The sequence below is a fragment of the Podarcis filfolensis genome (genome assembly GCF_964270895.1).
Source record: "Podarcis filfolensis genome assembly, chromosome: 8".
Classification (NCBI taxonomy): Eukaryota; Metazoa; Chordata; class Lepidosauria; order Squamata; family Lacertidae; genus Podarcis; species Podarcis filfolensis.
The window spans coordinates 27161349-27188367 of record NC_139611.1 but is presented as its reverse complement, the minus strand read 5'-3'; the positions used below and the strand labels follow the sequence as shown (position 1 = coordinate 27188367).

The window sequence follows — 27019 nt, the reverse complement described above, 5'->3', positions numbered from 1 at the left end:
AGCAGAAGAGAGAGAAGGGGACAGCTCTCAAACCACAGCTTTGAGAGTAACCGTCCCCAGTAACCATTCCCAAAAGGAGACACTCGCATGGGGCATGATGGCAGGGCTGCAGTCCAAGAAAGAAAGAAAGAAAGAAAGAAAGAAAGAAAGAAAGAAAGAAAGAAGCTTCCAAACTGGATTACTGCAATGCACTCTACGTGGGGCTGCCCTTGAAGACTACTTGGGAACTTCAGGTGCTCCAAAATGCAGCAGCCAGATTACTACTGGCCGGGGTTCCATTTAGATCACATATAACCTGCTTTAAAACAGCCACACTGGTTGCTGGTTCATTTCCCAGCCCAATGCAAGATGCTCACATTGATGTTTAAAGCCCTAAACAACTCAAGACCCAAATACCTGAAAGACCATCTCCTTCCCTACAGACCCTCACGGGTGCTGTGATTGGCAGAGGGGGCCCTCTTGGAAGCTCCTCTTCAGGAGGGGGTGGACCACAAGAGTGCCTCCTCTGTGGTGGCCCCTGAGCTGTGGAAATGCCTCCCCACAGAGGTGTGTCTGGCACCTTCATTGCACAGCTTCCAGCCAATGCTGAATTTGCACCTCTTTACCCTGGCTTTTGACACTTGAGGTGTTTGTTTTTAGGACCCACCTTCTTTTCATGGCGGCAAGTTGTTCTTAATTGTTTTTCACATTGTGTTTTCATGCTGTAAGTAGGACCTGACGGCGAAGGGTGGACAATAAATGAACTAGCTGCTCCAACACTTAAGTTACGAGGCAACCTTTGCTGCCTGGCTGTGACTCTACTGCTAAATCGCTCAGAGGTGTTTCACGGGAAGCGATTCATGAACACAGTGAAATAAACAAATGAGTAAATACTTAAGGGCTAGAAACATGGGTTTGGCTTGGGCTTTGAAGATTTTCAAGATGGCAGAATCACAAACCACCACCAATCTCTGCCCGATGGAGTGTTCTTCGGTGCCCCGATGAACAGATTCCAATGGCAGGTGGGTATTACTGTCCTTAAGCGTTCAGTAAGATTTGTTTATATGTTTTATTTGTACCATTTTAGAAAGTTGTGTGTGTGTGTGTGTGTGTGTGTGTACATTTTAGTGTGCCATGCACAATGTTGCTTTGTGTGTTTTTAAAAAACGCAACACCCTGAAATAAGCAAACTTATTGAAAAGGAAGGTAAACCATGACTCTGAACGCATTACCACACCATCCTCTTCTCTCACAACATACTGGGCCACTTTAAAAGAGCTGAGATACTCGTTCATGTTCTGCAGCTCCGTGTCGTCAGTGGCATCTTGGTTGCGGTCCAGGAGCTTTGAGATGGCCGCGTCGTCGTAATGGATCACACTGCTGTCCTCGACGTCTTTATTGTCACCTGGGAGGGAGAACATAGGCGTGTGAGGAGAGCCTACTGGATCAGGCCCATGACCCACCTGGTCCAGCAGGAAGTCCACAAGCAACAGTGCTCTCCCCTCCTGCGGCTTCCAGAGACTGGCAAACAGAAGCATTCCGAGCCGTTGAAGCTAGTAGCCATTAACAACCTTCCTGTTGTCCAATGAATTTGTCCAAGCCTCTTTTCAAGCCATCTAGGTTGGTGGCCATTAATGCCTCCTGCAGGAAGGAGTTCCTATGATCAGAGGACTGTGGCAAACTCTGTTGTGTGAAAAGGTTACAATGCCTGGGGCTTTTTAGTTTAGAAAAGAAAGGCGTGAGAACATAAAGGTGCATAAGATCATTTGCAGGAGAAAGTGGGTGGGGGAAACTTCTTCTATCCCTCATTTGACATCAGAACTTAATGGGGCCATCCTGAACTTTGAGAGGTTCAGGACAGACCGAAGAAACTGCTTCTTCACACGGCGCATAATTAAAACTGTGGAACTCACTCCCACAAGAAAAAGTGGTGGCCCCCAACCTGGGAGGCTTCAAAAGAATGTTAGATAAATTCAAGTTGGATAAGGAGATCCACAGCTACTAGTCTCAAGGGCTGTGCTCTGCCCCCACTTTCAGAGGCTTTAGGCACTCAAGTTCTGCTGGTTGGCTTCCCTTTGGGGTGTCTGGTTGGCCACGGTGAGAAGAGGAGGCCGGATAAGAAGGGCCCCCTTTGACACCTCGTCTTAGCTTCTCACATACAAACTCCAGAGCAAAAAAGGAATGTCAGCGTTGGTGGCCTTTGTGCCTTCTATCCTTCACATACCTGGTGGAGCAGGGCCATGTTTTTTCTTCATGCCAGGAGTCACCGTCCCACCTTTGCAGGTTGGTGCCTCCATGAAAGGGGTCATGGCCTCAGGTATGCCAATTTTCTGGGCCTGAGATATCATCCCTGGGAGCGAGGAAACAATGTGAGTGTTACAGATTACTAAGTCCAAGTAAAGCTCAATTGGCTGAGGTGTCTAGAACCTTGGCTGAGGTGTCTAGAACCTTGGTTCTTCAACTGTTTGAGGTGTCTAGAACCAGAACCCTTTGACTGGTTGAGCTATCTAGAACCTGGATCATTTGACTGGCTGTGGTGTCTAGAACCATTGTCCATCAACTGGTTGAGGTGTTTAGAACCTGAGCCTGTTGACTGTTGAGATATCTAGAACCTGGAACTTCAACTGCATAATGTGTCTAGAAACTTGATCCTTCAAGTAACTGAGGTGTCTAGAAACTTGATCTTTCAAGTAAGTGAGGTGTCTAGAACCTTGGCCCTTCAAATACAGAGATAGAGTAATTCACAGATGGCCCCAGGCTCAATCCTGGACATCACGTAGGACTGCAAAAGTCCCCCATCTGCAACACTAGGCAGCTGCTGTAAGTCAGTGCAGACAATACTCAGCAAGCTGGACCAATGGTCTGGCTAGGTATAAGGCAGCTTCTTATGTTGGAATGGGACTGTGACTCAGTTGCAGAGCACCTGCTTTGCATGCAGAAGGTTCCAGATTCCATCCATGGTTCCCCCTTCGCTGCCACCCTTCCCCACTCATGCATGGATCCTCAAGCACAGCCATGCCATCTCACCCTCAACGTCGTCCTTGAACAGTTCCTCTGTGCCAAACTTCAGGATGTCATCCAGCTCTTGTTTCGTCATGGAGCCAGACTTGGAGCCAAGGCCCGGGCGCACCACCAAATGCGTCAGCATCATCTTCCTCTTGGCCACTTGGGTGATGCGCTCCTCAACGGATGCCCTCGTCACAAAGCGGTAGATCATTACCTTCTTATTCTGCCCAATCCGGTGGGCTCTGCTGAAGGCCTGGATGGATGAACAATGAGATGCTTCAGAATAACATGGAGGACCCTTCATGGAGGAGAAGACTATTAATGACTCCTAGCCACAATGGCAATGTTCTCCCTCCATGGTTGGAGGCAGAAATCCTTCTGAACACTGGAAGCCAAAGGAGGGGAGAGGGCCTTTATGCTTGAAAGCTCAAATATAACATAGAAATTAACAGTTATGGAAACATTGGGGAAATGGAGTAGACCGCTGTGTGAATGCAGCCTTAGTCATGCGAACACCCCAAATGAACAAATTATTTCAGCAACTTCATTTTTCAGCCATCAATAAAATGAGGAACATCTGGAGCAAATGCTGAAGCAAAGGAAAAACAGCAAAACAAAAACAAAAACCAGCCAGCAGAACATTTCCTTGTGAAAATGGCAGTGGGCAGAGAGGGGGAGAAGGAAAGATTTATACAAGAGGAGAAGGAGGAGCGAAGTCAGAAAAACAGGCATTCATTTCTAGGAAACACCAGCAACTTGCTTTGGAGCCAGGGATGGGGGGAGCTTTTGAGGGACCCTAGCAAGATTGGTAGGGGGTGGGGAATGAGGCGAGGGATGCTAAGAGGAGGGTGGGAGGTTGGGAGATGGCAGGTGTGAGCGGGGTGCCTTTTACTCCGGGGGTTACAAAGGCAGCAAGGGAGAACCGACGGAATTAACCTGAATGTCATTGTGGGGGTTCCAATCAGAATCGTAAATTATGACTGTGTCGGCTGTTGCAAGGTTAATGCCCAAACCTCCGGCTCTGGTGGAGAGCAGGAAACAGAATTGCTGAGCTCCGGGTGCTGAGGATGACAAAATCGACAAGGTTGTGGGGTGAGGGTGGGGAGAGACGAGAGGGGTGGGGAGACAGAGAAGTGTCAGGGTTAGTAACTGACTTCAAGGGGGGTGGGGAGAAGACAAGATCAGTTAGTGGCAAACAAAGAGGGGTGATCCAGAAGCAGGCAGGAGAGAAACAGACAACCTGAGCACCCTTTTCTGGGGCGTTTATAGAGCCCTACCAGAGCTGGCTAAACTGCTCCATCAGTAGTAGAAGCAAATTCATTTTGTGTTGGCTTAAGTCCATCGTTTTCAAGTTGTGGGCCACAAAGGAAGGGCTAGCATGCTGTGAGAAGCAGGTAAACAGAGCGAGGAAAAGCTCTAGTGGTCCAGAAGCCTGCAGACAAGACTCTGCTCTGAGCTCGCCTCCTTCTGATCTGGCAATCTAGCCTGTTCAGCCCCCAACCGGCTGCAGCTAAAGGAAGGAATTGCAGAGGGACCAGGGACATATAAGTAAATGAAACTGTGCCAGCCAGGGGGAGCCCCCAGGAAACCAACGCAGCAGGAGAGGTAGCTCTTTAACCAATGGAAAGCTGGAATGAAAACTATGCTAGTCCATGAGAATTAAGCTAAATAACATGAGTCCCCAACCCTTTTTGGCCATTTGGATAACAAAGAAACCACTTCATCCTATGTATCTTGCAATGGAAAGACATCAAATCCTGCAAACTTTCAGTGGCTTTGAGCTCCAGCTGGTTCCCCAGCATTCATTCATTCATTCATTTCATTTATATCCCCCCTCTTTTCCTCCATGGAGCTTAAAGTGGCTTACATGGTTCTCCCCCTCCACATTTAATCCCCACAACAACCCTGTGAGGTAGGTTCAAGGCCGAGTGGGGATTTGAACCCTGGTCTCCCAGGTCCTCGCCCGACACTCTAACCACTACACCACCACTACCTCTCCACCAGCCACCTGCAGGCCAGAGCAAGACCTGCGTCTTGAACACGGAAAAGCCAAAACTGAAGTACCGTTAAACCTGTCAATGGCTTCCTGCCTCAGTCCTCCAGTGATGCCGCCATCAATCCTCTCATACTTATAACCCTCGTATTCCAAGAAATCTTCCAACAAGTCAAGCATCTTCGTCATCTATTAAAAAATTAAAATAAAATACTCAGACCATGAGCGAGTGCACCACCTGAAATAAAAAGAAACAATTAAAGGTCCCTTTAAGCCCAAAGTACTCGGAAACAGAATACACTCTACGGCAGCCCCAGGATTCCCCTGTGAAAACAATAGGAAGGTAACTGCACGCTGGTATACAACTCTGAAACATTTATCACTTTACTCCCACAATTTTTCTTGGTCAAACAAGTTGTTTTTTCCTTTTCTTTCTAGACTCAAATAACACTAAAATGAGCGCTAAACAAGCCCCACGTTCCCAAAGTTTTCCTGAAGTGCTTTCACATCATGTGGAAGAATAAGATGCGGAAATTAACAGTTTCTTTTGGGAAATGGAATAAATGGCCGTGTGGATGCAACCTTTGCTGCTCGACCTGTTCACACCTGGGAGAAGATGAGCACCCGGTGGCCACCATCCCTCAGCTTCTTGAGCATCTTCTGCAGCAGCATCAACTTCCCAGACGACTTCACCAGTGAGCTGCCGTCGTAGGATCCGTTTGGCAATACCGGGGCTTCCTAAGAGCAAAGGGAAGTGAGTGGGGAATGGCTAAGTCCAGCCTGCAAGGGAACAGCTCCTGCACAGCACATGACCTCTTCTAGGAGGCCGCTGGGTGAGCAAGAAGTGTCTCCAGAGAGATGAAGCCACACCCGGTCTTGGATGGACCAGTGGTCTTGCTCAGTCTAAGCCAACTCTCTGTGCTTGAGTCAGTCATGCTTCTGAATACCAATTGCTAGGAGCCACAAAAGGGGAGAGGGTTGTTATGCTTGGGTTCTGCTTGCGGGCTTCTCTTTGGGGTAACTGCTTGTCCCCTGTGAGAACAGGATGGTGGACTAGGTGGGCCACTGGCCTGATCCAGCAGTTTCTCCTTATGTCCTTATGTTCTGAATAACTTAAGAGGTCCACAAGAAAAAAATCAAAAATCCACAGTAGTTAGAACCCACCAAAATGACACAAGAATGTCTTCGCAAATGACAATATTTTATAATGCTGACTAAACAGATAAACACACCGTTTACATCCAACAGCAGTCCTACTCAGAGTAGACACATGCAGTTTAATGGGCATGGTTAACCTGGGCCCAATTAAGTTCAGTGGGTCTGCTGCGAGTAGGACTTAGCAAGAGACAACCCATTTTGTTGGTTGCTGGCTTAAGATACTGTGAGTAAAAAATGCATAGAGTTCTTAAGCAAATGGAATAAAGAAAATAAAAGGTTTATGCAATATATCCTGCTTCTGCAGTTGGAGGCAGTAATGAATACCAGTTGCTGGAAGCTACAGGAGGAAAGAGGGCTCTTGTGCTCAGATCCTGCTTGCTGAATGCCATCTGGGTGGCCACTGTGAGGACAGGATGCTGGACTAGATGGGCCATTGGCCTGATTCAGCAGGCTCTACTTATGTTCTTATGAAAGAGCAAAGTTGGGTCAAGGAGTTCCCCCACCTACAATGGTAAACCTGATCTTTCAAGGGGAGAGTGACCTCATCCAGAGCAAGGAGACCCCTCAATACTGGGTTGTTGGGCCTCTTGGCCAAAAGCAACTCTGCCTTGGCTGGAGTAAGCTTCAGACCTTTCATCCATGTCCAAACCACCCTTGACTCCACCCAGAATTCAGAACCTCTTCAGACTGAGATGGTGAAGAGAGAAAGAGGAGCACACTGGTGACCACCAGCTCTGATTCATACAGAGGAGCCCCACTGCTGCACTTTTATTAAGTCCATCTGGACTCCCTCGGGAGTGACTCTCCTTCCTTGGAGATTTTTCAGCAGAGGTTGGATGGCCATCTGTCATGGATGCTTAAGCTGAGATTCCTGCATTGGAGGGAGTTGGACTTGATGACTCTCAAGGTCTCTTCCAACTCTACGATGGGCAACTGCCTAGCAAGCCCACCCACCCAATGCACTGATCTGAGCTCCAGTTTGGAGCAAAGGTGGGGAGAGGGATGGCACGAAATAGAAACAGACCTACCACAGCCGCCACGGGGAAAAGATATGGATGGTTACAACACTTCTTGAGATCCATCATGATATTGAGCAGGGACACCTGGTTGCCTCCACCTTTTGAATTCAGAGCCTCAAAGTTCCTTGTCAGGATTAACTTGTAGTATTTCCTGTGTGAACACAAGCGGGGAAAGGGCATCTTAGTTAAGGGGCTTCTGGGCTTCCCATGGAAGCTGTAACATTTCCATGACTCACAAGGGACATGCTAGATCCCCACCCAGCCATAAGCAAAATAAAGACTTGGATGCCTTCCAAGTCTACAATTCTATGATTCTGTCTGAGATCCTAGACACACTACCCTGCAGTGAACGGGGCAAGGGGGGGGGGGATATGAGCATTTCCCCAGGCAATCGTATACCTCTACAAAGCTACCAGGACTTCCTCAACGGGTTGTGATGCTTTGCTTATGTTTCTGGAGCTTGGAACGAAAACCACACTCTCCTGCCACGAAGAGTGAAAGGGAGGGGGGCTAAAACACAAAAGAGAACAAGAGTTTTGGGGGTAGCAGCTGTTAAGAAGCAGCCCCACAGAGCAGGAGGGCAGTGGCCTTTGAGGGAGCACATGGGCTTCCCTGCTTCCCATCTGCTCAACCTGTAAGTAGACAAGGACACAACAAGTCCCTGGCACTCTCTCTTCCTGGAAGAAAAATGATGGCAAACAGGCTGTCTCTGGAATGGCCTTCCAGTGGGGGAAGAGGGAAGTGGAGGCCCTGTGTGTAAAAGGCTAGCACCATCGGCCTTCGGAAAACTAGTGAATGTAGCTTGGGGGATCACCACCACCACCACCCTCCAAGGCCCCTCCCCTTGTTACATTTTTGAAAGTTTTTGGGGACATTTTTTTGGGGGGGTCAGCTGAAAGCGCTGCCTCCTTTTTGAGGGGGTGTTGCTCGCTTTTCCAAACTTCTTCTCTGCTCAGAGTTCTCACAAGATGACACTATTATTCTAATTGCAGGTCGTGCACCATGCTTGATGCTTGTGTCATGCTGTCTCTTAAAGACACGTGTGTATCATGTTTTGTATCACATTATATTTGCCACAAGTGAATGCTTTAATGATTGATTGATTTTTTATAAACAGTCTACTCTGTTTTGACAGGCCTGGGACTGTATAATAAATGATGGATGAGTGGAATGAGTTTTCTGTCAGTGTTTCACGTGTGTGTTTTTTGTGGAGGGTGGGGAGTTGTGGGTGTTCTCACATTCCCTTTTCCACTACAAGTCTGAGGACAAGGACTGTTGTGGAAGTCACTATGGACTTATATGGGAGCTTTTTCCTGCTAAAGAGCATGATAAAATTCCCAATAATAATAATAGACACACCCACCATTTCTCTAACTATGGTAATGGATCAGTAAAGTTGGGGGTCCACATGCAGATGAAACATGTGGCCACCGGAACCACTGCAAATAAAAGCACCCCACCTGCCCCCCAGTTTCCAAGCTGTGGGCCATAGGGCTCAGTCACTGTGCTATGGCCTGGCCCAGTAGGTCTTGCAAGGGGAGAACTCACTTCTGCATCTGGCTCAGCTCCACCCTGACAATCAGCTCTGTCTTGGCAGGCATGTTCTTAAACACATCGGCCTTCAGCCTCCGGAGCATGTGAGGTCCCAAAAGGTCGTGCAGTTTCTTGATCTGGTCCTCCTTGGAGATGTCTGCAAACTCTTCCAGGAAGCCCTCCAGGTTGCTGTGGATGCAGAGGATGGATTATGGAGCAGCCAGGGCTTGGCGAAGGCAGCCAGGGCACTCCAGCACAGCAAATGCTACGTGCTCTGCCTGCAGGACGCATCTTGCACAGCCTCATTGGGTGGCTTCAAGGCAATGTCTGGAGAAGGTCTTGTTGCCAGCTGGCCAGGCTGGAGCTCTGGGCAGCCATACCTGAGCGCAGGTTGGGAAGGGCCGCTCTCCGGCACATGGGCAAGCCACCAAAACAAGAGCTGCAGTTAGCATCTGGTAAACAGAGCCTTAAATACAGCAGGAAGGCAGCCCTGCGAGGTTGGCCAGGCAAAGCGGAAAGACGAGGATTTACACCAAGCCGAATCACTCCAAAGTCTTCATGCAGACCACCAACCAACCACAGGCACATCCACAGTCCCAAACAAAGCATAAGGTGTGGCTTCAGCCTCAAGCTGCGGTTTGTTCAATGGTCTGCCACAGAGCAGCTTTCCCCAATATGGTGCCCTTCAGCTGTTTGGGAACACATTTTCTATCAACCCTAGCTTAGGGATGATGGGAGTTGCAGTCCAAAATAGCACATTTGAGGAAATCTGTTTTGGAAGGTACATGAGGAGGGGCATAACTTGCAGCATTTAGGATTTTTTTTAGTTTAGAGAAAAAGTGGGGAAGAGGCGACATGATGGAAGTTTATAAAAAATTATGCATGGCATTGAGAAAGTGGTCTTTCTCCTCTCATAACACAGCAACTCATAGACATCCAACGAAGCTGAATGTTGTAAGATTCTGGACATTTTCTAAAAAGTGCTCCTTCACGCAATGCATAGTTAAGACTATGGAACTCACTGCCACATGAGGCAGTGCCGGCCACCATATTGGGTGGAATTAAAAGAGGATTAGACAAATTTGTAAAGGAAAAGGCTACCGATGGCTACTAGCCACAATGGCTATGCTCTGCTGTCACAGCTGGAGGTAGCAATGCATCTGAATACCAGTTGCTGGAAACCACAGGAGGGGAGAGTTGCTCTTGTGCTTGAGTCCTGCTTGCTGGTTTCCCATGGGGGCATCTGGTTGGCAACAGTGAGAACAGGAGGCTGGACTAGATGGGCCATTGGCCTGATCCAGCAGGGGTCTCCTGATGTCCTTAAATACTCACTTGAACCTCTCTGGCGTGAGGAAGTTGAGCAAGTGGAAGAGCTCCTCAAGGTTGTTCTGCAGAGGGGTCCCAGTCAGAAGCAGCTTATAGTCGATTTTGTAGCTGTTGAGCACCCTAAAGAACTTTGGAGAAAAGGGGAGGGGTTGATAGAGAGCTTATGGCAAAGGATCTGGGCAGTCGAACCATCACATAATCTTCCATTCAAAGAGAAGCCACTGACTACTGACCCTCCTAACCCATGTGATGTGATGCAGGATTAAGAGGCTGCTATGGAAACTAGTGCCCCACCATCAAGTTCACCCTCCTCTCCCCCTTGGAAGGTGGTGGACTCTCCTTCCTTAGAGACTTTAAAGCAGAGGTTGGATCACCATCCTTCAAAGATTCTTTAGCTGTACCTCCTGAATTGCACAGGACCCTTGGGGTCTCTTCCAACTCTACAATTCTATGGTTCTAGGAGGCACCCCCAGAGCAATGATCTCCCTCATTTGGAGACCGGTGTTCTTGTTGGCTCCTCTTGGGACAGGTAACCTTGTGTCTCTTTGCACATTGCCCAAACCAGCTTGTTCTCGTGCAAAGTCAATGTGGTGCCTCCAGTTTTGGGTCCAGAAAGGAGCATGCCTCAGCTATCAGCAGTTCAGGAAACACATCTGTCATTCAACCCCTGCACCAAACTCTGCCAACCTGCCCTGAAAAGGTGCACCTACCTTGGACTGGTTGTTCTTCAGTCTGTGGGCTTCATCCACCACCAAGCATGCCCACTCAATGGATCCCAGAATGGCCTGGTCAATAGTGATGAGCTCATAGGATGTGAGCAGGACATGGAACTTGATCTGAGCTTCTTTCTGGAGGAAACAAGGAGACAATGTCACCAGCAAGAGAGGCGTGATCTGGGGAGAGGCCCAGAGCTCAGAGCACACCGGCTTTTCATGCAGAATGTCCCAGGTTTATTCCCTGGCATCTCTCATTACAAGGAATGAATAGAAGACCTCTTCTTTCCACTGAGTCTGGAGTGCCACTACCAAGCAGAATAGGCAAGATGGAGCTATGCAGGCAAGCATTCTACCTTGGTGCGAGGCAGCTTCCGAGGTTCCGTGATGGCCCTGGTTCACACACAAAGCTAAGCCAGCTTTGGTTCAAGCCGAACTATGGTTTGCTTCAACATATAGACCCAGCCCAGCAAACTACCCATGCTTAGTTTTCTACCCAACAAACCATGATGTGATGCTATTGTTTGTTGCAGGCTTATGAACCGGCAGCTTGTTTTAACTAAGGTTTGGCATAACAGATGTTGGTCATCTGTCACAGATTCTTTAGCTGTGAGTCTTGCTTTGCAGGGGGTTGGACTAGATGGCCTTTGGGGTCCCTTCAAACTCTAAAAAATGTTTCCCAAACTGTAGCTTGTTGAGGGTGATGAGAGTTGTTCGGAGATCTCCTATTCCCTGCACAGAGCTACAATTCTCAAAAGTTCCCTGTGAAGGGTTATTAAACCACTTTTGAGAGAGAAATATTTTTTTTAAAAAAAAAGAGTTGAAAAAGATGCTCAAAATCACCATAGAAAAGAAAGCAGAGGCGTATTTACTAGGTTTATTAGGGAAGGATATCCCATAGGAAAAGAAAACAATCTTTCTATATGCCACGGCAGCCGCCAGAATAGCTCTCGCCAGTAAATGGAAAGGTGAGACAATACCCACAAAAGAAGATTGGATATGTAAATTAAGTGAATTTATAGGAATGGCAAAGTTAACAGCAGTCATAAGGCTCCAGACAAATCAAAAATTAAGATTAGAATGGCAATGTTTTGAGGAGTATATGGAAAAACACTGCTCTAAAAAGAGTATGTTGATATGCATGGATTAAGTATGTAGAATATAAGCGAGAACAATAATTGGAAATGGCTATAAGAGATGCATTATCCAAAGAATGCACTGATAGCATTTAAATTTGAGCTAAAGGAAGTCGAGTCGTGGTGGAGGGAAGTCACAGGGGTACGTAGGGTTTCTGTTTGCAGGGTAGGGGGTACATGTATTTTCTTTAGTTTGCTTTTGCATTAGTATTTGTTTGTTTACTTTATCTTAATTTCCTGTATCATTTATTAAGAAATAAATAAAAATTAAAATATAAACCACTCTGAGAGTTTGTAGCTCTGTTAAACTGCAGCTCTCTGAGGGGAACCGGGGTCTTCTAAAATTTCTTAACAGCTCTAACAAAATATAGTTCCCAGGATTCAGTGTGGGGTACGTCATTACTGTTCAAAGTGGTATGATACTGCTTTCTGGTGCAAATGGGGCCTAAGTTGGCTATGCCTAGTCATTTCTATGGGTCTCCTCTGTGTAGAACTACTTTGGATACAACCTACTATGTCTGGCATCTCCAGGGAGGGCTGGGAAGAACGATCCACACCTGAAACCCTGGCTGCCAGCCAGTGTCAGCAATACTGAGCTAGATGGAGCAGTGGTCCATTGTGATATAAGGTAGTTATTTCTATGTTCATAAGCACATGATGCTTGCTCACTCCCCAACAACCAGTGCTCACCTTCATCCGAAAAACCTTCTTCCCGCTCCGGATGGCGTTGTCCTCAAAGGAGAACTCGTTCTCGCGAATCACAGACCGGCTCTCCTTATCCCCCGTGTACGTGACCACGTAGAATTCGGGCGCCCACATCTCAAACTCCCGCTCCCAGTTGATGATGGTGGAAAGGGGGGCGCTGACCAGGTACGGACCCTTGGAGTGGCCCTGTCCGGGGAAAGAGGGGTGTTTCTGTGCAAAGGGGAGGGATTTCCCCATAAACAACCTCCTTGCAAAGGAGGCCAGGTAAGGAAGAATGGTTGTGGGTCTGTTTAGCTTGGAGGAGAGATGACCAAGAGGGGATATGATGGCCATCTTTAAATATCTGAAGGGCTGCCCCATGGAAGATGGAGCAAGCTGATTTTCTGCTGCTCCAGAGGGGAGGACCTGAAGCAATGGATTCAAATTGCAAGAAAGGTGATTCCAACTTTACATCAGTAAGGACTTTCTGATGGTAAGAGCTGTTTGATGGTGGAATGGACTCCCTCAGAAAGCGATGGACTCTCCTTCATTGGCGGTCTCTAAGCAGAAGTTGGGTGGCCACCTGCTAGAGATTCTTGAGTTGCGATTCCTGCATTGCACGGGGTGGGTGGGCTAGATGACCCTTGGGAGTCCTTTCCAACACTACAATTCTACGATTCTGTGGTTCTAAGTCAGGGATAGCACAAGAGAGGCCTCTACCTCTTTGTATAGGGAGTAAAGGTACACAATGGTCTGGACGGTCTTCCCGAGGCCCATCTCATCAGCGAGGATGGTGTCCGTTCCCTGCGCCCAGGAGAACCGCAGCCAGTTGAGACCCTCCAGCTGATAAGGGTGCAGCGTCCCACCGGTTGTATCGATATACCACGGCTGCTTGTCGAATTTTACAGTGGGCTGCAGGGGAAGGAAGAAAACAAGGCATGCCATTAAAGCCGTCAAGCAATGGAAGACATTTCCAGTTGACTCATCGATTTCTAATAATAAAAAAGTCGGGTATGCAGTTGAATCTTCCATTGCTTCAAAATGCAATTGCTAAGGGCTGATCTTCCTTTCCTTTTGCTTAAAACCAAGTAGCTGGCCCTTACGACTGCGATGGCATTCCTGATGTTGTGCAGCCAATGCCTGCTGAACTCTGGGAAGCAGACCAAAAGGTGAGAAAGAAACTGTAAGAAGCTTTCAATAACCATTTTTAAGGGGGACAAAATGTCATCTAGGAAACGTAAACGTGTATGAGGAGGGGGTGGGGAAACAAGCTCTCCCCCCCCCTTCCGTATCCCGAACGTACATCCACAAGAGGCGATTCTGGAGGTCTTTCTAGTTTCTCATCATTGAACTTCTTCCCTTTCTTGCTCAGCCTCTTGGCGGTCTGGCTGCTCTCCTCTCCCAACATCATCTCCCTGCAAAGGAATCAAACACAAAAGTCAGTGTGGTGCAGGAAGCTGCCTTAGACCAAGTGATTCCTGCACTGCAGGGGGGTGGACTGGATGATTCTTGGGGTCCCTTCCAACATTACAATTCTATGATTATCATTTTTGTCAAACCATCGATCTGTCCAGGCTCTCCATAGTTCAGGCAGGGGTCTTTTCTCAGTCCTACCTGGAGATGATAGGAATGGAGGAGACTTCCGGTCAGCGCCGGCGCTTAATGGCGGATCTCAACCGGAGCTCCGGGAGAGATCTGCTTCGTGGGTTCGGGTCCTGTCAGCTACGGCGAAGCGGGGACCCTTAAAAATCACAGGCGCGTTGCCTGTGAACTGGAGACTCGGCGGGCACCTTTGCGCCCCCCCGACGCTGCGAAATAGCCTTTTTAAAGGCTCCGGAGGAGCGGAGGGGTCTTGGAGCGGTGCTGAGAGTCGTCTTCACCCAGCCTGCGAAGCGAAGCCGCGTCGCCATTAGCGGAGAGCGCTGACTTCTTCCCGGGAAATTGGATTAAAAGAACAACTATCCGTGAGTAGGTTTGACTGCTAAAATATAATTGGACACTAAAAGTAAAGAAATTGGGCACCGAGACGGACAAGCATTAAAAAGGAAGTCTGCTTTCCGTTCTGTAGCAAGATCAAAGCGAAAGGCACTCTAGCTGTAACTGCTTGAGAGGAAATTTGCGGGATTTAAGAAATCCACCACCAAAGCAAAGAACTCCCCCCCCCGAAGGCAGGAGGAGGGGGAAGAAGATTTTAAAAGTGTTTCCCTGCCAATTTAAAAGAATTGGATTAAGTATCGCTGCTCTTTAACCTGGGATCGGACTGCCGGAGAAAAGGAACCGGCTAAGGACTGTTGCCATAAGAGGCTAAAAAATATCTTAAATTGACTTTGGTTACTTTCAATTTGAAACACTGTTTCTGTGGCATTACAAAGTTACTTACAGGACACTATTGACTGGGATCCCCTTGAAAAAGGAAAGAAAAATTGAAAGGGACTATGAAACTTTTATTCCTTCTTTTTTGAAGAGTGTGGGATTACTTTGAGAAGTATAGAACTGACTCTACGCCCCCTAGAGGATCTACAAATTGTTTCAGCAACAAGTGGAGTTTAAAATTTGAGAACTTTGTTTGTGAATTTCAAAGTCTGGGAATGACCTTGACTAAAAGACTTTGTTATGGCAGATGGTAAAGAGAAAGGGGAGTTACAAGAAACAACCTTGAGATCTGGCAGACAATACAAAATTGACACTTACATGCAAAGAAGGGCTTCTGTAACAGGAGCCTCTGGAACTATAGTGGCTGCAAAGCCAAAAGCGAAAGCAATGTCTACAGAAGAATCATTTGCCAAGGTATTGGAGAAGATAAATGACTCTTTGGAGGAACTAAAAAAGCAAGGTGTGGAGACTAAATTGCAAGTTGCTGAAACTAAAGTACAAGTTGCTGAAACAAATAAAAAAATTGAAGAAATCTCTGGGAAAATTGACCTAAATACTAAAAGTATAACTGACCTAGGGAATAAAGTGAACTCAAATGCAGAAGCAATTGGGAAATTATTGGAAGATTCATCTACAACACGAAAGATAGCCGAGGAAGCTAAGGAAATTGCAACTGCTGCGGAGGAAAAATTTCCACCAGTTTACAAGAAATTGGATGAATATGAACTGGCACTCTCTATGCAGGATATGCAACGCAAGGAGAGGAACCTGAGGATCAGACTTGTGCCTGAAAAGGAAGGAGAGAACTTGGTGGATGATTTGACAAAAGAATTTTCTGACTTTTGGAAGCAGGAGCTGAAGAAAGAAGATTTTAAGATAGAAAGTGCATTTAGATTGGGAATAAGACAGAAGAGAAATCGACCCAGAGATTGTCTTATTACCCTAAGATCAAAGGAGGAACGAGATAAAATATTGAACCTGCACTACCAAACAGCCCTTCGAATTGAAGACTTTTTTATTGAGATCTTTAAAGACATCCCTAAGAGTATCTTGGACGCAAGAGGACATTATAAAGACCTGGTGACACTGCTGAAGAAGAACTACATACCATTCAGGTGGGAATTTCCCCAAGGCTTGTCTTTTAAATATAAGGGAAAGAAGAGAAGAATAAAGACTGTAAGTGATAAAGACAAGTTCTTGGGAGAACACGAAGAAGACCTACAGAAAGAGACATTTCCAGGACAAGGGCATCCATCACTGGACACGAACACGGTACCACCGACAGACGAGGAACAAAAACAGGGAGCTGTAGGAGGAAGGAGTAAATAATCCCATCATGGCTCTGCAACTTCTAACCTGGAATTGTAATGGCTTAAATATTCCCAGGAAGAGAAAAAATATATTTCATGCCTTAAAGAAAGACCAATTGGACTTGATTTGCCTACAAGAGACCCACGTGACAAGAGCACACAGAAAAATATTAATAAATAAAAGACTGGGACAGGAATTTATATCTTCAGACAGAGTAAAAAAGAGAGGAGTGGTGATCTATGCAAAAGAAAAATTGCAACCGAAACAAATTTTTAAAGATGATCAAGGAAGATATTTGGCAATTGAAATTCAATCTCAAGGAGAGAAGTATTTGATAGTGGGAATCTATGCACCAAACGAAGGGAAAGCTGAATTTTTTAAGAAGTTGCATGAAATTTTGATGGATCATATGGATTACAACTTAATTTTGATGGGAGATATGAATGGAGTGGTTTCAACAAATATGGACAAGGCACAAAGACAGGTAATAACAAAAGATGGAAGACTACCAAAGACTTTTTTTGAAATGACTGACAATATGGACTTGATTGATATTTGGAGAACAAAACACCCATTAGAAAGAGAGGGAACCTTCTTTTCTGAAGCCAAAATGACATGGACAAGGATTGACCAAATCTGGGTGACTAGCAGTATGGCTCCGAATATAAAAAAAGTAGAAATCTGCCCAAAAACTTTCTCCGACCATAATGCTGTAAAGATGGTGATGAGGCAAACAACAACTGGTTCCTTCAGATGGAGAATGAATGACACCTTATTTAGAGACGAGGAGATCTGTAAGAAGGCCCAAAAAACTTTGAAAGACTATTTTGAAATCAACTTAAGGTCTGAAGTAGAAAAAAGAATAGTATGGGACGCAAGCAAAGCCGTGATGAGAGGGTTTTTGATTCAGCAAAATACTTTAAAGAAGAGAAAGCAAAATGAGAAAAAGGAGAGAATTTTGGAAAAGATAAAAGAAGGGGAAAAACAATTAAGATCGAAGCCAAAATCCCAAGAGATTCTAAGAGGAATCAAATTTCATCAAACACAATATATGGAACTGATGAATCAAGAATTAGAGTGGAGAATTAAACAAATGAGACAAAAGACTTTTGAATCTGCTGATAAATGTGGCAAGTTACTGGCTTGGCAAATAAAGAAGAGACAAAAACTCAACACGGTAACAAATATAGAAGTGGAAGGAAAAAACATAAGCAACCCAGCGGAAATTAGGAATTGTTTTCAGAACTACTTTAGACAACTTTACACATAAGGGCCGCAAAAAGAAATGGACATACAACAGTTCCTCGAGGAAAATGGGCTGAAAAAGGTTTCGCATGAAAGTAAGATAATATTGAACCAGGAGATATCAGCACAAGAAATAGAAGATGCCATTCAAGGCATGACGCTGGGCAAATCCCCTGGACCGGATGGACTGACTTCCAAATACTACAAAGTTTTGAAGGAAGGGTTGATACAACCTTTGAAGGAAGTCTGCAATGAGATTATGGAAGGGAAAAGGGCACCCGATACGTGGAGAGAGGCCTACATTACACTTATACCAAAGACAGAGACTGAAAAGACCCAACTTAAAAACTACCGACCCATCTCGTTATTGAATGTGGATTACAAAATCTTTGCTGATATTTTGGCAAAAAGACTGAAGAGAGTTTTGATGGAGGAGATTCACGGGGACCAAGCGGGCTTTCTCCCAAAAAGGCACTTGTCGAATAATGTAAGGAATATAATTGACATTTTGGAAAAGCTGGAAGTGAACATAAACACTAAAGCTGTTTTGATATTTGTGGATGCCGAGAAAGCCTTTGACAACATTTCTTGGAGTTTTATGTTGAAGAACCTCCGGGGGATGGGGGTAGGCCAAGGGTTTGAAAATGGTATAGGTGCAATATACTCTGAACAGAAAGCCAAACTAATTGTAAATAATGTGGTTACAGAAGAGTTCAAGATTGAAAAAGGGACACGTCAGGGGTGCCCTATCTCCCCATTACTTTTTATATCGGTTCTGGAGGTTTTGCTTAATATGATTAGGAGGGACCAGTTGGTTAAAGGGATTCAGGTCGGAGCTAAACAATATAAACTGAGAGCATTTGCAGATGACTTAGTACTTACATTGCAAGAGCCAGAAGCTAGCACGAAAAGAGTTTTGGAAATAATCCAAGAGTTTGGTCAAATGGCAGGATTTAAATTGAATAAGTCTAAGACAAAGGTTTTGGAGAAAAAATTTGACACAGATAGAAAAGGAAAGGTTTCAGAATGAGACAGGGTTAACTGTGGTTAAAAAAGTGAAATATTTGGGTATAAATATGACAGCTAAAAATGTGAATTTGTTTAAAGATAATTATGAAAAAACTTGGAGAGAAGTGAAAAAAGATTTGGAGATTTGGTCCAACTTAAAGCTTTCCTTGTTAGGCCGTATTGCAGCTATAAAAATGAATGTATTGCCAAGAATGTTGTTTTTGTTCCAAGCATTGCAAATAATTGATAAAATGGATTGTTTCAAGAGGTGGCAAAAAGACATATCTAAATTTGTCTGGCAGGGCAAAAAGCCCAGAATTAAATTTAAGATATTAACGGATTCAAAGGAAAGAGGGGGGTTTGCCCTGCCAGACTTTAAACTTTACTATGAAGCGGCAGCTTTCTGCTGGCTGAAAGAATGGCTACTTCTTGAAAACACAGACATTTTGGATTTGGAGGGTTTTAATAACATTTTTGGGTGGCATGCATATTTGTGGTATGACAAGGTTAAAGCACATAAAAGCTTTAAAAATCATATTGTCAGAAAAGCACTACTAAATGTCTGGGACAGATATAAAGACCTGCTGGAAAATAAAACTCCAAGGTGGCTGTCGCCAATGGAAGCCAAGGCAGTTAAAAAGTTAAATATGGAGTCCAAGTGGCCAAGATACTGGGAAATTTTGGAAAAGGAAGGGGACAAATTGAGATTGCAGAGTTTTGAGAAATTAAAAGGGAAGGTGAGAGACTGGTTCCATTACCATCAAATTAATGAAGCGTTTAAACTGGACAGTAAAATTGGCTTCCAGGTGGAAAAATCAAAATTGGAGACAGAACTGTTAGAACCCAGTACTAAGAATTTGTCTAAAATGTACAATTTGCTGCTGAAATGGAATACACAAGATGAAACGGTTAAATCGGCTATGATTAAATGGGCTCAGGACATTGGTCATAATATTTTGTTTGCTGATTGGGAAAAGTTGTGGACCACCGGGATAAAATTTACGGCATGTAATGCCTTAAGAGAAAACATTATGAAAATGATATATAGATGGTACATAACCCCAGTCAAGCTTGCAAAGATTTACCATGTGCCTGACAACAAATGTTGGAAATGTAAAGAAACTGAAGGTACATTTTTTCATCTTTGGTGGACCTGCCCGAAGATTAAGGCATTCTGGGAAATGATCTATAATGAACTTAAAAAGGTATTTAAATATACTTTCCCCAAGAAACCAGAGGCCTTTCTCTTGGGTATTGTCGGCCAAGGGGTGTTAAAGACGGATATAACTTTCTTTATGTATGCTACAACAGCAGCTAGAATACTCATTGCGAAGTACTGGAAGACGCAAGAACTACCCACACTGGAAGAATGGCAGATGAAGGTGATAGACTATATGGGCTTGGCAGAAATGACGAGCAGAATCCGAAACCAGGGAAGAGAAGCAGCGCAAGAAGAATGGAAAAAATTCAAGGACTATTTAAAGAAATATCACAAAGTTAATGAAAGTTAGAATGATGTTGGACTGGAAAGTAAATGGTTACTATTAGCAATGGTTAAGACAACCTGGAATGGTTAAGACAACCTGGAACTTTCTGCATTACAAGAACCTGGGACCTTCTGCATTACAAGCACTGAGCTATGAAAACTGACACACACACCCGCCAGAGATATGACATATCTGCTTGCAATGATCTCTTCGGCCACTTGCAACAACCACAGAAACAACAATGGCATCTCAGATTAAAACTCAAGGACGTTTGCAAGGGATCTTTGTCAATTTGAACCCGATGACAAAATGGACGTAAACACAGACTGTGGGATTGGGCACCTCTCTAGCCCCTAGCTGTAAGAGCCCTGGCTTCAATATACTGAAATAAGGCAGGGCTGGCTAAGCTGCTGGGGTGGCGTGGAACATCCATAAACACTCCAACTTCTCCTGGTGAAAGGTGGAAGGGCAAAGGGGCTGATTTAGGGAAGGAGGACAGGGGAGGGAGAGCTAGTGCAAGGATAGGTGTGTAGTATGGGAATGGAAGATTGAGAGCAAAGCTGGATGTAGAACTGACACAGAAACAGAACCTATATATCCTCCATTCTCTGCTCTTGTTTTTATTATGTTTTTAACTTGTATTTCTGTGTTGTGAATCGCCCTGAGATCTCCCGATGAAGGGCAGTATACAAATTTAATAAATAATAATAACAACAACAAGAACTGAGAAGTGTTTGAGCTTACTTTTCCCTCCTCCTTCCCATTCCTTTTTCCTCTTGTCTCTTTAAATTGTGTGTCTGAGGACAGGGACCATCTTAGCACTGATTGTTCTAAGCCACTCTTAAGGTAGGGTTGCCATATTTCAAACAGTGAAAATTGGGACGGAAAATTTGTTTGCAAATAAATAATAATTGCCATTTCTGAGCTATTTTAAGGGGAAATTGGCAAAATTGGCACCTTTTTGAGCTATTTTAAGGGGAAATTGGCAAAATTGGCAAGCCTACTTAAGGACTTTTTTGGCTATAAATGCCTTAAGCACATGAAGAAGAATTTTCTGGTGGTAAGAGCTTTTGGGCAGTGGAACAGATTCTCTTGGAAGGTGGTGGCCTCTTCTTCACTTAAGTTTTTTAAACAGAGGTTTTGTGGCCAGCTCTCGGGGATTCCTTGGCTGTGATTCCTGCATTGCAGTGGGTTGGACTAGATGGCCCTTGGGGACCCCGTCCAACTCTCCAATTCTGTGATTTTATTCTCTGATTATCTGAATGCGTTAGGCCCCTGGCTGCCCTCCCTGCATCGACATATCCTGCACAATGCCTCACCCCCTGACCTGTGATTCCAGTATTGCTGCTTGAAGTTCTCGTAGTACGGAATGTCAATTTCATCCACCTCCCAGGTGCACTGATCATATGACAGGTCCTTCCACTTAATCAGATAGTGGACATCTCCTTTCTTGTCAAAGCTGGGAAGCAGAAGACACAGCTGGTTTTTCAAAGCAGAGCCACAAACCTGCCCCAGTCCACCAATGAACAGTATTTCAGGATTCAGATTATATGTTCTAGAAGTAGGATTAAGAATCTTCTGTTTAGTATATTTCATGTTGTGCAGATATTATTTTATGACATTTGTGTTGTATGTTGCAAACCTCCCTGTGGTCTTCTGACAAAAATTGGTATAATAATAGTAATAGTAATAGTAATAATAATAATAATAATAATAATAATAATAATAATAATATCTACTATAATATAGAAGAAACTTTGTTAATTAGATCCACATCTTCTTCATCTGACCCTGTTTTCCCTTTAAAAAAGACCAAAGCATCTTATATGCAGTTTCAGCTAATCCACCAGATCCCCAGATATAAGACTGATAAACAAAGGCCAGTCTGCTGAAAACTTTTCCTTTGACCTCTAATCATTTGACGTTTGCGAAACCATCTTCCCGAGCCAACAAATCCAATTTACATGGGTGCGACGTGGACCTCCTCACCTGTGGTTGAGGATGCGGTGAATCATCATCCATTCGGGCTTGATGCCGTAACGATAGTACTTCTCCTCCATCTTGGCGTACTCGGGGTCTTTGCTCTTCCTCTTCTCTATCTTGGTGTCCTCGTCGCCCGAGCCGTAGTCGAAAGCCGGAGGGTCATCCATATCGTTCTTCCTTTGGTAGTTGCGGAACATCACCGTGTGGTAGAGCTCCAGCTGTAAAGGGAGAGCGCTGAGAAAGGGCCGTAGCTCAGTGGGTAGACCGTATGGCTTGCATGCAGAACTTTCCCCCCCCCCAGGGCCTGCTGGGACTGCCTACTCACCTGCAACTCTTTGACCCAGGAGCAGTGCCAGTAGGACAGTCCTGCCCACTTCACGAAGAACTCTCTCTCGGGGATTCCCTCCAGAGGCTTCGGTGGCAGGGCAGCCAGCTCCAGATCTGCCGAGGGCAAGGCTGGCACGAGGGGGGCTGGGGGCTCCTGCCAGATCCAGTGGAGGATCCTCTGCACTTTCCCTTTCAATGGTGGGCACTGAGGACGAAAGAGGGTGAGACGCACACAATCTACAATTGGCTTCACCCGCAAGATCCAGAACAAGATCTGAGCGCAGGGACGTCTCACTTGCCTGTGGTGCGGAGTACACAACCAGCCTGGGGGGTGCAGTGGGAGGGAGAAGGGTCTCTGCCCTGAGGAGCTTACAATTTAAAGGAAGGGAGAGGGGGAGACCAGGGCAACCAGCTGGCAAAGAGAGTGGAGTCGCCCAAGAAGCAAAGCAGGGGGAAGAGTGAGGACAATTCCTAGCCCCCCAGACAGGAAGGCAAAAACTGTGCAACTGAATTATAAAGTTGGAAGATCCCTTAAAGATGGGTTGTTTTGACTCATCTTCTTGATGCAGGATCTGCAAAGATGAAACTATACCTTTCATGTATGTATGTGTGTGTATATATATATATATATATATATATATATATATATTTGAAAACTGCACAAAAATAATTGGGGGTTGCCTTTTCCATTCTGAAACTTTACAGTGGAACCTTGGTTCCTGAACTTAATCCGTTCCAGGAACCTGTTTGACTCCCAAAACAGTTTGAGAATCAAGGCATGGCATCTGATTGGCTGCAGGAACTTCCTGCAGCCAATCAGAAGCAGTGGAAGCCGCACCGGATGTTCGCCTTCCAAAGAATGTTTGAAAACTGGAACAATCACTTCCGGTTTTCGATAGTTCAGGAGCCGGAACGTTCAGCTCCCAAGGCATTTGGGAACCAAGGTTCCACTGTACTTGGTGTGGATTTGACTTTTTAAAAAATAAGACAGGAAAGAGAGGGTGGAACCCCTGCTCCCTGCCAGGCAAAATTCCCCAAATGCACCTCTAAGGGGACTGACTGGTGGCAGGGCTTTTGCTTTCTTCTCCAGTGAATGCATATGGGCAAAAGAGAACCTCAGGATTCAGGCTAGGACCTGGCAGAGGAGAGCCGGCCGCTGGCTGTCCCACCTTGGAGGTCCCGAGCCGTCGGCATCAAGCCCGGCCCCACTGCCAGGGGGCGCAAGGGAGCAGATGGCACGAGGAAGGCTGGTAAAACACTCACTGTACAACGGGGGCAGAGCCATTCACCATTTGGTATCTCCGGCAAAGGTGGGTTGAGGCAGTGCAGGTGGTAGGAGGATGGGCAGGTGTCGCAGCAAAGGAGCTCCCCTCCGTCCTTGCAGATGCGGCAGAACTCCATGTGGTCATCCTCTTCCTCGCCAACCTCCTCTTCTTCCTCGTCCTCTTCCTTCGGCTCCCATTGGATGCCTTCTTTTTCCTGGTGTAAAGGGGAAGGCAGAGCTGAAACATTTCACATCCCAACTCTGGGCCCACCATGTTTATCTCCTCTGCAATGGCCTCCAGTAAAATTTCTTTGCGAGATTTATCAGGCAGTTTAAAAACAGCTGTGCATAAGAGACTGGGGCAAATTTATTGGCTTGCTTAAGATGGTGAAATGGCACGAGTCAGGCAAAACATATTTGTGCAAGTTGACAGAAATTACAAAGTATGCTTCTAGGAAGTGAAGTCTCTTCTCCCCCTGAGGATGAAATGAAAGACTGCATCTATGGAATGTGTGTTTAAGGCAAACACAGGAATCATTATGTTCTGATCATTAGAATCAGTCCTTATTAAGGGGATATGTTTGAATCCAGTGTGATGTTACTTCCCTACGGAACGCAAGAAATCATGCAACTCTTGCTTCAAGCAACAGTACTCCGTATACCAGAGTAAATACAGGCCTAATTTTTAATAACTTTTAATTCTTATAAAATATTGTGAGGTAGGGGTGGGTGAGTGTGTAAAATTATTTTAGTAAGTAAACCACTTGGGATGGCCTTGGAATGTTCATTGGTATATACCAGTTTTATAACAAAAAACCAAAGCTATCCAGATATTCTCTGCAGAGATATTTGTGTAATATTTGACACCTGCATTTGATATCCAGAGCTGCTTGATAATTATATGGCATCCTCGAAGCTAGATACTTTCCCTCTCACCATAGCAATGTTCACACTATACATTTAAAGCACTATGATACCACTTTAAATAGTCCCCCAAAGAATTATGGGCGTTGTAGGTTGTTAAGGGTTCTGAGAGGTACTAGGAGAGTCCCTGATTCCCCTCCCAGAGCTACAATTCCCTGAATTCCCTGGGGTTGACTGTTTAAGCACTCTGGGAATTATATGCTGCAGTTTCCTCAGCTCAGCAATTAGCCCCAGAACTACTGTATTTTTCGCTCTATAAGACACACTTTTTCCCTCCTAAAAAGTAAGGGGAAATGTATGTGCATCTTATGGAGCGAATGCAGGCTGCGCAGCTATCCCAGAAGCCAGAACAGCAAGAGGGGTTGCTGCTTTCGCTGTGCAGTGATTCCTCTTGCTGTTCTGGCTTCTGGGATTCAAAATATTTCTTTACTTGTTTTCCTCCTCCAAAAACTAGGTGCGTCTTATGGTCTGGTGCGTCTTATGGAGTGAAAAATACGGTAATAGTCTGCCATACAGGTTAGAAATCTCCCTCAAAGCACATCCTGCACCCTTTTCTTGCCAACGGCTGACTCTCAAGTGCCAAACCTCCTTACACAGTGCGGGCAGCTCCATTTCCCTTCCGGCGCCTTCTCCAGCTCTGGGTCCAAACAGACGAGGTGGTAGGCCCGGGGGCAGGTGTCACAGAGAATGATCTCCCCTCCTTGCTGGCACACCTCACAGTAATCCTGGTGGTCTGTCTCGTAGCCGTCTCCTTCTTCAACTGGAAGGCAAACCCAGGTGGAGGAAACAACATTCTGGACTGTTTTTCAGGGATTCCTCAATTAGTTGAGGTGAGTTGATTTAATATTGGCATCCCGCTTTTCCAACAACAACTGTTGAGCTCAAAGTGGCTCACAATAATCACAACAGCATTAAGAAACAACAAACGTTGCAACCACTATGCTATCAAACACAATAGCATATAAAGCAAGCAATAACAAATCTGTCAAAACAATGAATATAATTCAAGATAGCCATCGTAGCTTATAGTATTGCCAGGATACTTCCTTTTCTTTTTAATTTATTTATTTGGTTTTTCAAATTAAAATTTTACAGAGATATATCAAACAAAGATCATAAAAACAAGATTCCAAGGAATCTCATGGACTTCCATCCTCTCCTTTGTGGGTCCTATTTTGTCAATCATTTCCTCCTGCATCTTTTTGCCAGGATACTTCCTAATCCCATGGACGTTTACTCCAGAGCAACAAAAAAATGAATTCGTTGTTGGCTATCAAATGCACTGTTTTTCAGCATGGCAATGGATGGAAGCCTCATTCCCTGTACATGAATTATAGACACTGACACAGAACTATACATTTAAAAACCATTTGGGATGGGTGGGCAAGGTCATTGAGCCAGTGGTGGCTGGTCAGCTGCAGACATGGTTGTGGGAAAAGGATTATCAGTCTGGCTTCAGGACTAGTTTCAGAACCGAAAGAGCCTTGATGCCAAAGGCTTATGTCAGGAGTGGAGAACCAGTGGTCATCCTTGATGTTGTTAGACCACAACTACCATCAGTGCCAGCTGGCATGGCCAAGGACCAGGGATGGGGGGGGCAGATTCCCAAAATGGTCAAGCTGCTATCTCTGTGAGGCTCACAAGGAGGACATGAAGCAATAGTCATCTCCCACCATTGTACCACAGTGAGTGGCATTCATCGCCACTCAGTTTACCAGTTACATGAAGCCATCATGGCAAATAGTCATTGATGGAGATACCCTCCAGCCCAGGGGTCACCAACCTTTTTAGGCCCATGGGCTCATTCAGATTTTTGAGTTTTGGAAAGCACATAGAGCGGAAGGGTGAAGTGAGAAAGAGGTCACTCTGCCAACTTCCTTCTTCAGCTCTATGTAAACTCCCATGACCAACGGGGCAGTGAGCAAGACAGGGGGAGCTCAATGGCTTTGGAGGTGTCCAGAAAAGATTGTGCCCAAAGGCACCATTGCCCCACTACCCACCGCTTCTGGTCTTCCCAGGCACATCAAAACATAAGAACAGGCATAAGCAAACTTGGCCCTCCAGATGTTTTGGGACTACAATTCCCATCATCCCTGACCACTGGTCCTGTTAGCTAGGGATCATGGGAGTTGTAGTCTCAAAACATCTGGAGGGCCGAGTTTGCCTATGCCTGCATAAGAATATCAGAAGATCCTGCTGGATCAGGCCAGTCCAGCATCCTCTTCTCAAAGGAGCTACTCAGGCGCCCTTTAGGAATCCTGCAAGAAGGACCTGAGCACAAGAGCACTCTCTCCATTACTAAAGTGTGTGTGCATAGCTCTTGGTGTGCTGCCCTGTCAGGATGAAGCCCAGCACCAGCCAATGCTGTGCCCCTCCCCATGGGCAGCCCTGGTGAGCCCTGAGAGAAGTGCCTGGTTGATGACCTACTTTTCTTCTTCTTCTTCCGCCTCTTTCCCCTCTTGCCCAGAACAGCAGAGGACTCGGAGCGCACGGAGGAGCTGTTGATGCTGGCGCTGTCAGATTCCTCCCGTTCCTCCTCCTCGCTCTGGA

At 45.5% G+C, this 27019-nt stretch overlaps 1 protein-coding gene across 4 annotated transcripts in view; it reads right to left on the bottom strand.

Moving 5' to 3' along the window:
- CHD5 (chromodomain helicase DNA binding protein 5) overlaps positions 1 to 27019 on the bottom strand; it is a 78664-nt gene that overhangs the window by 35327 nt on the left and 16318 nt on the right. For all 4 annotated transcript variants that reach the window (XM_083628378.1, XM_083628380.1, XM_083628381.1 and 1 more), the window contains exons 8-26: positions 26897 to 27014; positions 25063 to 25229; positions 23545 to 23760; positions 22280 to 22486; positions 21961 to 22172; positions 21299 to 21430; positions 13851 to 13962; positions 13268 to 13459; positions 12554 to 12754; positions 10725 to 10862; positions 10021 to 10142; positions 8704 to 8877; positions 7165 to 7306; positions 5585 to 5716; positions 5050 to 5167; positions 3922 to 4046; positions 3007 to 3238; positions 2204 to 2329; positions 1212 to 1384 (exon numbers count right to left, since the gene is read on the bottom strand). In XM_083628378.1, coding sequence (XP_083484504.1) covers positions 1212 to 1384; positions 2204 to 2329; positions 3007 to 3238; positions 3922 to 4046; positions 5050 to 5167; positions 5585 to 5716; positions 7165 to 7306; positions 8704 to 8877; positions 10021 to 10142; positions 10725 to 10862; positions 12554 to 12754; positions 13268 to 13459; positions 13851 to 13962; positions 21299 to 21430; positions 21961 to 22172; positions 22280 to 22486; positions 23545 to 23760; positions 25063 to 25229; positions 26897 to 27014 — 3039 coding nt within the window. The remainder of the gene's footprint in view (positions 1 to 1211; positions 1385 to 2203; positions 2330 to 3006; positions 3239 to 3921; positions 4047 to 5049; positions 5168 to 5584; positions 5717 to 7164; positions 7307 to 8703; positions 8878 to 10020; positions 10143 to 10724; positions 10863 to 12553; positions 12755 to 13267; positions 13460 to 13850; positions 13963 to 21298; positions 21431 to 21960; positions 22173 to 22279; positions 22487 to 23544; positions 23761 to 25062; positions 25230 to 26896; positions 27015 to 27019) is intronic.